Raw genomic sequence first — 11,447 nt, 5'->3', positions numbered from 1 at the left:
CAGCAGTTCACCGCTAAAGTTTGTAAACAAAACCTCGTTGGAAACTCGTGCGTTTTTAGCGTTTGATTTTTAGTTTGATTTTCTCTCCAGAATTTGATAATTTTAACTTTATCAGTTTGATTTACTCGGTACTTACGTTAAGATTACATCCGCAACATACGGGAACCAGATTCACAACATGTGAGATACAATTTTCTGTGAGCTGAGGAAGTTTTGCAAACAGATGATAACAGCCATCTGAAGTCCTCATCTAGTGAATAGGTGAGATAACAGTTGAAATTTCCCTAATTATGCTTTGAAATAATGAAATCTGAATTTCTTCGGAATCATATGTTTCAATCATATGATAATATCCACTGAAACTATCAACAAGCATGTGAAGTGTGATATTTTTGTGTGTGTTTACCTGTACGCTTTGTCATGTGCCCAAAGAACCAGATAGATCAACAACAGTATTATCAATAGCCATTAAAGCAAGTATTTTAATTTAATATAATACGGCACTGTAACTTTTATCCTTTGCCTACTAATCTTGAGGCTCATATGTTCATTTTATTTTATTATCTATCTATGCTTACTTACTTAATTTTGAAGTTATCTTGCTGATGTTAATGTCAATCGATATTTGGTTTTCTTTTTTAAATTCAGGAGCTTCATGATTCTTTGCCTTAAGTCATTTTTGCACGGTGTCACATGAATGTCTGTCTATTTAAGGTAAGAGGAGGATTTTATTGGACCTAAGAATGGAGGTTTGTGATCTCATAACAACTCCATCGCAGCGCCCACGGAATTTTGCTGTTGTTATCAATGTAATCGAAGCCAAGAACTTAGCATGGCAGCACTCCGATTCCTACGTCTCTGTCAAAATTGGGAGTGAATTTCGACTGACCCAGACCCAGCGAAACACAAGCAGACCATTCTTCAACGAGGTATTGTTTTTGTTTTGCTATTTTATAAGCCTCTTCAAATATTTTCATCTTAATACTTACCAGTCATTTGATCTCTTTTGATGTATGTAGGCATTCTTAGCTAAAGACAGTAACACTTAAGTTTCGGGCTCCTGGTATGAATCAGACACTTGACTTCCATCTTGTTGCATGATACTAGCATCTTAAGAGAATTGAACAACGAAGGTTCATTATGCTATCTAGCGGTTGTGTATAATCTAATTAAATATTGAAGCCTGATAATGAATTTTCAGATTCTTTCCTTGTTTGGTCCTGGGAGTCATTTAGCACTGACGGTAGATGGAGCAAGGATTGCACTTCAGTGCCTTGCTTGACATCATGTCTGTGATGCTCATTGAGTTTCATCCAGGATTTTACAGGAGACTAAGCTGAGCTCTCTGTTGGAGTGTAATCTGCCGACAGGTTGAAGAAAGAGCCAAACTGGTTCAGATCTTTCAGTGTATCTGCCAGAGCTAATTTTCCTCCCTCTATCTTGCACTAGCACTGATCAGGCGTTATTTAAATATATATGCTGAATTTAATGTTTGGTTTTTTCTGGCTCTGATGTCTTCACAGAACAGTGCGGACCCAGCTCTATTTGCTGCCTCCCGTACAAAAGAACACATCTCTTTTATGCTCTTTCAGTATTTCTACAAACATTTCATTTTTTTCATGGAAGAACCATCGCAGAAATTTGTTAGAAATTTTTAGAGTCTGATCTCACAAGGGTTAAGACAAATCTGTGGAAATTTCAGGCAAATTCATGTGAGCTCTCCTGTAAAAAGGTAAAATTCTGTAAACAATACTGAAACAGCGCAATCAAGATACATTTTTTCGTCTAGGAAACAACTTATTCCACCATTTTATTGTGCAGCTTCTTTTTTACATCTACATTCCAATTACAGTCAAATGCTCTCATTGAAAGATACGGAAAGGGAGGAATGCCTTTGAAATCCATTCTTCCCCTTTTTGAGTGAAATATTCCTGCATTATCATTTTGTAAGATAGTAATTCTCTGTATTTTTCTTTTTTGCAGTTCTTCACTTTTGATTATTTTCTACCCCTGGACTCATTGCTCGAAAAAAGATTAACCTTAAGTGTAAGTTTATACTGTATGCATTTGGTAAAGATGTCCTTCATTCCAGGAATATCTGCTTTTGGCACACTGAACTGGCCCTTACTCAGGCAAAAATTCATCTCACTGAACACCTCAGCCGCCACTTTTCGTAGCATAGATTGTGGAACTTAATTTCACATATACTGGATGAAAGTTTGCAAGTCTATTTTTTAATAGAAATCAAAACCATAATAGAAATTTGTATTGCACGACCTATGATCTGTCCCCATTGCACAATCCTCGAGCAGTGCAGAATGGAAATACATGATGATTCCAAGACTTCTAGCACATGTAAATTTTGATGATCTTTACATATTTCTTTAAAAAAAAAAATATCCCCCTACCACGGACAAGGTTTTTTGTTGACAACTAAGTTTTTCAACTTCAAAATCTGCTGAACTTTTTGGCCATCTGTATCTTTTTGTCTCACGTCCCAAGATTGCTCCTAATACATCGATGGCTAAATGAGAAAAAATAATACTACAACCACAATGATTAGAAATCTATGATTATGTTATACTTTCTTCAAGAAAAAATGATCAGAACGTTTCCATGTCATATTGCGGGGTTTTTTTTTCTTAAATAAGTGGAAAAAATTCATAGAAATTTCATCAGAAACTGCTTGTCAATTTTCCCTATAAAATTGAATATACAGGGTGAGCGAAAAGTCCCCGACCCCCCCTCTAACTTTTGAACGCATGCTTGTATCGAAACGAAATTTTGGGGATGCTCCTAGATCGATAAGAGCTACTTTTTGGCACATCCAAAATTTTTGGGGGGGCGCCCCCCCGCGAGGGGCGCACACTAACTCGAAATTTTCAAATGGTAACCCCCCTCTTGTGATACATCGTTGGAAAGGTAATAAAAAAAGAAACTTTTTGGCGCAAACCGGAGGTCGCTACGACTTTTCGTTCTCGAGTTATTCTCGGTCAAAGTTCAAAATAGGCCAGTTTTCAAAAAATCATAAGTCCGGTTCAGAAAGGTGCAGAAAGGCAAACGAGGCGGCAAAATTCTCGGCAATGCATGTACTTTCAGAAAAAAATCGTCAAAAACCTTATCGTCTGCGCCTAGAGTGATTTTAGCCCCCCCCCCTCCCGCGATTAAGTGTCTTTCTTGCGGGAGGGGCGGCCAGTTCACTCGAGGCGGAAGTAGGTACCTGTTTGAAGGTAACTCAGCTACCTGACGGAGCCCAGACTGTTTGGGGGGGGGGGGGGGGTTCCAACTTTTGCAAATTTCCTCTAAATCGAGGGGACGGAAAATCGACGGTTCTAAACAAAACTATCATTCTTCCACGGGAAGGAGGGGGTGTGGCGGGGGGGGGGAGTGCCGCCCCCCAAATAGTCTGGGCTCCGTCAGGTAGCTAAGTTACCTTCAAACAGGTACCTACTTCCGCCTCGAGTGAACTGGCCGCCCCTCCCGCAAGAAAGACACTTAATCGCGGGAGGGGGGGGGGGGCTAAAATCACTCTAGGCGCAGACGATAAGGTTTTTGACGATTTTTTTCTGAAAGTACATGCATTGCCGAGAATTTTGCCGCCTCGTTTGCCTTTCTGCACCTTTCTGAACCGGACTTATGATTTTTTGAAAACTGGCCTATTTTGAACTTTGACCGAGAATAACTCGAGAACGAAAAGTCGTAGCGACCTCCGGTTTGCGCCAAAAAGTTTCTTTTTTTATTACCTTTCCAACGATGTATCACAAGAGGGGGGTTACCATTTGAAAATTTCGAGTTAGTGTGCGCCCCTCGCGGGGGGGCGCCCCCCAAAAATTTTGGATGTGCCAAAAAGTAGCTCTTATCGATTTAGGAGCATCCTCAAAATTTCGTTTCGATACAAGCATGCGTTCAAAAGTTAGAGGGGGGGTCGGGGACTTTTCGCTCACCCTGTAGGTAGAGACTGGTATCATTGTAATCTGATGCATGCATTGTTCAACTTTAGTTACCAACGTCCTGTTAATGACCCAATTTTTTTAATGATCATCTTTGCACCTGGTAATTATTTATTTTATTGTTTTTTATAGATAAAATTGGGTTCGAGGAAAGCTCTCTGTATCCAGAAAATGCTTGGCAATATCAGGATGGATCTCGGATTAGTTTGGATACAAAAACGTAATATCTCTTCCCTGCTAATATTATATTTTGCTTTTCTGCAGTAAGATATAAAAGTTGCTCGTTTTTCTGCAATGAAAAGTGCGTAGGGTTCTCCGGGAACCAACAAGTATTTTGGAGAGAAATGAAAGCTTTTCAAGGAATCCTTTGAATGTAAAAATTTGAATTATGTCCTTGAAGTCTAAATTAAAATTACGTCTGCTTGTTTAGAGTATGATTGATACTTATCCTGTTGGTTAATCCTAGTCCAACTATTGAGCTGAACGAGGGAAACATGAGTCTCAGTCTGTATCATTGCAGACTTCTCGTCATACTTTGTTCATTCATCGGAAAATTCATGGACGCAAGCTTTTTTTAAAAATTCTGCTCTTTTCAAAGAATAGTCCACAAATATGTAAAGCAAGGAAGAGGCTCTTCTTCTCTCATAGAAAGTAAACAGAAATAGAGATTTTGAAATAGTGAATTAAGGTGTGCAATAATTATTAGAAATTTTCAGTGATCTGTGAATGCAAGCTTCTAATCCGTAAGTAGAAGGAAGGAAGATTTTCTTCAAATCAAACGGTTTTTAAATTAGAAAAATTTCAAATCACAGAGGAACTTAGAAGAAACAAGAAGTGTCATGGAGAATTCCTTTTAAAGAAATTTTTAAAAAGCTCTATAATTTGAATATTTGCATATGTTTTTATGCCTGTTAAAGATAGCATAATTTTCTAGAACCAGTTCAAATGGCTCTGCAAGTTGGTGTTGTAGAGCAAGTACCTAATCCTGGCATTGAATTCTAGAGTGTTAGGGTCGCATCAATTTAAATTTCAGAGCTGATCATTTGCTGATTGGGGTGAAAAATTTTTAAATTGATACAAAGAGGCAAATGTTTGGTTTTTTATTTAACACGTTTTAATTTTTTTTCATTTAAAATGAAGTACTTATTAAATAATGAATCTCTAAATATTTAAATTTGGAGCACCAAGCCCCTCACTTTTACAAATTCATGATTGTTTTTTATGCATTATCTTTTTGGTTGTGACTGCGAAACATTTCTCATCAAGTTTTTACTTTTTCCTTTTACAGATCATCAGTTTTATCATAAGTGGGCACCTTTAACGCATCCAAATAAAAGCAGCAGTCAGGTTCAAGGTTACTTAAAAGTAGACATCGCAATTTTAGAAAAAGGTGAATTCATGCGTATTCCGTTCTTTAAGGGTGACACTGATTTCATTCAAGGGTATGTTTCATTGGTACATATCTCAATCCTTTTAGTTATGCTTGCTTCCAAGGAGTGAATATACTTCACAAAATTGAAAATCTGTCTCTGAATTTTCCTTTATTTTAAACAATATAAATTTTTTCAAAACCATCAGAGCTAAGTATCTGTAAGAATCTGTTGTTCGAATGATAAAACTACCTCTGCCGCAATTCAATTTTTATTTTTAAATTGCGAGACCTCCAATTTCTAATGCACTTACCTACATTCAGTATGCAATTAATATTCTTTTATTATCAAAATTGAAACATAAAAACCACGTTCATCTGTTCGTGCCTTTTCTCATTTTCTGTCATATTTTACTTTTTTGAAGAGTAATTAATCATCGGTATTGTACAAGATTGTGTGCAATGTACCAATGCCTATTTTTCCAAGATTATTTTTGGACATAAATCATGCTGAAAAAGCAAATTTGAAGTGGAAATTTTGGAACCCCTAATTCAACATTTTTTCTTAGTTTCACTGCCAACATATTTAGCATCTATCACTCTCATTTAATCAATTGAATGTAACATTAAGCGCTGACCCATACTCTTGTCCGGAAGGAACATGCTCCAGCCCTGTCCGAGAGACGTTGCGGACCCGATGATTGGTGTCTACAAAATCTATATCTATTCAGGAAGCAACTTCAAGTCTCATCACAAAAAAACCCTAGCTACTGATCCTCAACCCACTCATTCTGGAAAGATTGATTTGGTTGTTTCGTTCGCTGGCTTTAAGGTAGCTACCAATGACTGTCTCACATTTTTAATGCAAAATTCCATGTATCAAACATTGTGTTTCACTTTTGAGTTTATGACTTTATTCCTTTTAACAAATGACCACTAAGGACTGAACAAATGACGTTTCTGCAGAACCCTTTCCGTTCCATCGAGGTCGTAGAAAGTGCTCGATCGGCCAATTGCGGAGCAAATGTGAAAGCGCCTGAAAAGGGGTAAAAAAATGTGAATGTACCCTGGAAAAGGGGAAACATGTGAAGGTAGAAAGCATAAACCAGCTAAGTGCATAGCTTTTTGCATAGGAAACTATGTAATGCTCCTATGCAAAAAAAAAAAAAATAGTTGAGAGTGCTTTTTTATAGGAAGGAAATAGTGAAGCGCGCTTTTTTATGGGATGGAAACAGTGAAGCGCACAAGTCTTATGTGGACAGCAATGTGAAGGCAACCTCAATAAATGCAAAGGCTGCCTTAAAAAATGTGAAGGCAAAGAACTTTTTGCACCCCTGGGCCCCATGTCGTTGCTCCTCTGACGTGAGGGCGTATCTCAATTTCTAAATGAGCCCCAGTAAGCATTTAATATGTAAATCAGGGTTCACATGGTAATTGAGATAAGCCCTTACGTCAGAAAAGCAACAATGTGTCAGACATTTTTGGTGAGCAGTATTTGTGCTTTGCCATTGCTGAGGGTCCAACACTTCCATGTACATATATGCATTGGAGATTGCGGACTGCCAACACTGTGTGGAAGAAATTTTTTCTCAGCCCCGATCATCAGATCCTTTGCTCCTGCTTGGAGCATATAGAAACTTGGGTACTCATAACAGCATATTCGCTGTGCTGCAGGAAGTGTCAAACGTTTGTAATTGGCAGTTAACATGTTAAGTCACAAGGTGGTGAAATGATGCTGGGTCCACACCAGAAAACAAAGCTAAAACAAGGAAATAAAAAAAAAAACATGATAATCAGGCAGGTCAGTGTTTTTTCTTGCATGTTAAGTCACCACAGGCCAATATTTTGCCTGTATTAATTCAATGGTCAATATTCGTTGGTAGATAATTTCGCCAAATTAACAGCAACTTCAGTAAATTTTAGTTCTCTCAAATCGCAGTTGCTCAAATTTCTCACAGAATTGTTCAGCCATCATTTTGTTATGGTCTCTTACATTAAATTTCGAAGTAGAACCATTCAAAGGGATCCCTTGATTTTGACAATATGTGCCTGCTCATCTGTTTTTTCTTTCACAAACAAATTTAATACTTTACTGTCCCTGCCAGTAAATCAATATCATGTGATTTTCCTTATTATTTAAAAGAAAATTCATTCTCTATGTTTTGGATGTGTACAGGTTTCAACATCAAGTAAAATGAATGCCAAGAAAGTTTACTGGGACGAACTTTTCACTTTCACAGAAGTTTACCCTCCGATGTACCAAGTCATCAAATTGTCTGTCAGGATAAACGGTGATGAGGTTTGCTACAGAATGATTTTCATGAAAGATATATGGTACTGTTCTGCAACAGGTATTCAAATTCTTTTTATCTGTACATTTTACAGAAATTACTCTATGTGTATTATGTTTCCTTGAATTAAGGAATTAAAAGATAAACATGAACTTGGGAGTCATAAAGAAAAAAAAAAAAAAAAAAAAAAAAAACTGCGAAAAGAGTTTAACATAATTGTGGAAATTTCAGAACTAAAAATTTTGTACAGTTATTTACAAAAACAATCAATGAGCTGCTAGTGGTGGTTCGAACTAAAAAAAAAGAGGTTTCTCATCAAAATCTTACTCAGAAAATGACTGGCACAGTGAGAAGTTTGGATTTCAACATCTGAACGAGATATCAACATATATTTTTAATATGTATGTACAGATCAAACAGAAGTCAGATTATAAAAATGAAACCCTTTGTATTTGTGCCACTAAACCAATGTCAGTTGTGAATATTTTTATCTTGTTGATTTCCAGCGTCCAAACTTCTTATTGTGTGATTTGTTTTCCTCGTTAAATTTTGAAAATAAACTATGTGCTGTGTTTCATACTGTATTTTGTGTAGATGCCTTATTCCAATTCTTCAATTGTCAATCAGTTGGAATAATTTTTCTTAAAGAAACGCAAATCCTTATCAATGATCTACCTCTCATGCCATTTCTTCATGATAGTTCCGCCTTCTTGTGGATTATTCTGCCTCCACTTTTTTTCCTACAACACTAATTTTTAAGCTTGATAGTACTGTTTCCTCATTTATTGTGTTTCTGAAAATTGATCTTGATTTTTTGGGGTTAAAATTCAGGATACCTGCCTTCTTTTGGTCCAGCGTACATTCATTTCTATGATGACAGTAGGTTTTATCAAGGATCTGTTTTGCTGGCAATCACAAGTGAAAAAATGGACAGTTCGTTACTCCCCAGACATATGCTGGTTTGTTTTCAAAAACACCAACTCTCTGGTTTTGATGAGGTGAATTTTTCTCTGTTTTAAATCGTCCAATCCACAACAAAGTTCTATGTGTTACCCTATGTACCATCTAAAACTTATCATAAATTTTTGGGATCTCAAAAATTTTGTTATAAGAGATTCTTTTAACTTTTAAAATCAGAGTGCAACAGCAAATGCAGCAAACAATAATATGTCATAATGACTTTCTCCTGTCTCTTTTCATGATGTCAGTCAAAGGTGAATTCCTTTATCCCCAACATTCAACATTAGAAAATATTTCTGACCACTGAAAGTCACAGTGATTTTTATGGTGAAATGCTCTTTCCCATGAAGTACGCTCGAAAATTTTATGAACAAAACAAGGAACAAAACAAATGATCAATTTTATCAGGTATTTAAAATTTAAAACTTATTTCAACCATTTAATTTTTGGAAGGAGTTGCACTGATTGCATTGAAGAAGACAGGTGAAAGATCTGCCCCATAATTTTAGAGAAAATTCTATATTGACTGTATGCTTATGATTGCCCATTACATTGTTCATGTTTTTAACATTTTTTGAACACTTCTCAAAATAAAACCTCTTAAAGAAAGGTCTTCTCCGTCCTTTTAGAACACATATTGCACTGCCTGGTGAATTGTTTGCTTTAATGCTCTCATCAGCTCAAAATTGATTAATATTTATGTGAGACGAAGAGCTGATATTCCTTTCATTTTTAAGTACAATTTTGGCATTTCTAATGCTTCGTCTCTTTTCATAGAAAGAGAACTTAACTTTCATGGATTACATTGTTTTTGGAACAATCTTTGAAGTCTCAATGTTGCGGGAAAATCTCTGCCCAGGAAAGGATCTGTGTGTCTCTATGAGCATAGGCAGTCATGGTAGATCAGTCATTCAGAACGAAGGTCAGTGAAGAATATAAATTTTGAGGTCAAAAATATTTCTGTTTCCCATACCCAGTCAAGATCATAATTTCCTTTAGTAACGGAACAATTGTTATTCGTCCAGAACTGAAGTGATTTTCTGATTGTACTTTTCAGAGCGCAGGCTCACCCTTCTCTTAAGTGTCATTTATCCGACTTGTGTTTCAAAGAGTTGAATCTCAAAGCATATCACCATTTTTCATGGGTCACCAGTGTTAGTCACAGAATCTTGATTTGATTATTCAAGTTCAGCAAAAAAGTAATAAGACCTATTTAAACGCCGAGTTTCTATGTCCAGTATTGAAAGAGGTATTGCTCATGGAGGAACACAATGTATGACATCCTTCCATGGTAGTGCATTCCATAATTTCTCCCTTCTGGATTCTAGCAATCAGTGAGCTGCACGTTGCTTCTGGTTGTTTGATATCAAATACTAATGCAAGAAAGGTGGCAGAAACCATGGTATGCATTACCACAATTGATGACGTCATACACTGTGTTTTTCGATGGACGATATTCTCATCACTCTTTGCTGTAGAAATTTTGTGCTTGCATGAATTGTATTAATTTTTGCGTAGCCATAAGTTCAAATTATCAAAATACAATTGTGTGACCAGGGCAACTGACCAATTTGAATAATTTTTGAACAGTCAAATAACAGTTATGTATTTATTCTGAGCTAATTCTGCTGTTATGGGACTCATTATTACATCCGTTCCTTGTTTTTCTTTACATTTATCATAATGAACCACTGAAAGGGGCGCAAAATTAAGTACCACAATATATGTTCTCTTATTGTATATCCTTACATATCGACGGTGAAAGTCGGCAATCACATAACTCGTTTGCGGTGTCCGACAATCTCCGCCTCTACGTCATTTTCTTCAAGGAGAACAAATTGACATTATTTCTTGAAGTTTTTGCAGAATTTTCTTCGCATTGAGAAGAAAAATCATGACAGTTTTAAAGAATTGCCGTTGAGTAGTTTTGCCATTTAAAAAATAAAGTATGACAGGAAGTCTACAACGTCGCAAACCGAGTTATGTGATTGCCGACTTGCACCGTCGATATGCACATTGAGATCCAACCCATCTTCAACAAGTTGTGTTCCCTATGTTGTTTGCAGAGTCGTTTAATACAACATTACAAATGGAATGTGAACCCAGTGTTGGCGGATTTTGGACCTTGAGAATTGGGAAATTTAAGCCATGCATTTTTCTGAGATCCTCTTGGCCAGACGCTCAATACCGATTTTACATGTCCAATAGTTTGGAAAAAATGGCATCATTGATGGTAATAAACTGTTTCCTCAAATTTATAGGCTTGTCAACTTTATCAATACTGTTCTTGTTGCTGATGATTTTTTTTTCTACTTGATAAGGAAACATTTTATGGTGCTGGGTTTGTGATCATTTGTTCTTCCATTGATTACCATTGTTAAATGTAATAGCTAGTCTAACATAAAGGAAAGAAAAAATTCTCAAAGAGGACAAGTAATCACGAACCATTGCAATTGATTTAACTGTTGCATTTATTTTTGTTCTGCAAATCATTTTATATATTTCGTTCAAATGCGTAGAGTATTTAGAGGACGCTCTCCCTAAAAATCAAAGCAGAAAATGCAATTAATTTTGATGATTCTAAATTGACTGAAATTCCGTGGAAATAATTTAGCGGAAGCATATCGATGGCCGAAGTGCAAAACCACGCATCTTAATTACGATGTTTCAAATTTTTTCCCCTGTTTTTATTTTTCCAAGAAAAAACAAGCCAATTATATAGCTTAAAATTGTTATTGAATACTCTGCTAACAAAGAAGACAAATCAAGGAAGTTTTCAAGAAATTAAGTTGAATAGTATTCCAAAAAAGAAGCATTACAGGAAGTCTGCAACATCACTAACAGAGATACAAGGTTTTGCGCTTTGGCGCAAAGATT

At 36.3% G+C, this 11,447-nt stretch overlaps 1 protein-coding gene across 3 annotated transcripts in view; it reads left to right on the top strand.

The window, feature by feature from the left end:
- The first annotated feature begins 76 nt into the window (after positions 1-76).
- LOC109044403 (uncharacterized) overlaps positions 77-11,447 on the top strand; it is a 32,546-nt gene continuing 21,175 nt past the window's right edge. For 2 of the 3 annotated variants that reach the window (XR_011900698.1, XM_019062107.2), the window contains exons 1-10: positions 77-261; positions 649-929; positions 1,984-2,046; positions 4,083-4,170; positions 5,239-5,392; positions 5,977-6,151; positions 7,496-7,670; positions 8,442-8,608; positions 9,348-9,492; positions 10,637-10,803. Coding sequence is in view for 2 of the 3 variants with exons in the window: in XM_019062107.2 (XP_018917652.2) it covers positions 744-929; positions 1,984-2,046; positions 4,083-4,170; positions 5,239-5,392; positions 5,977-6,151; positions 7,496-7,670; positions 8,442-8,608; positions 9,348-9,492; positions 10,637-10,803 (1,320 nt within the window). In the remaining variant the exon portion in view is untranslated. Of the gene's footprint in view, positions 262-648; positions 930-1,983; positions 2,047-4,082; positions 4,171-5,090; positions 5,393-5,950; positions 6,152-7,495; positions 7,671-8,441; positions 8,609-9,347; positions 9,493-10,636; positions 10,804-11,447 lie in introns of those variants that run through there. The other variant, XM_072305528.1, reaches the window with a different exon arrangement.

The sequence above is a fragment of the Bemisia tabaci genome, chromosome 10 (assembly GCF_918797505.1).
Source record: "Bemisia tabaci chromosome 10, PGI_BMITA_v3".
Taxonomy (NCBI): domain Eukaryota; kingdom Metazoa; phylum Arthropoda; class Insecta; order Hemiptera; family Aleyrodidae; genus Bemisia; species Bemisia tabaci.
The sequence above is the reverse complement of the archived record's forward strand: the minus strand, read 5'-3'. Positions and strand labels throughout refer to the sequence as shown.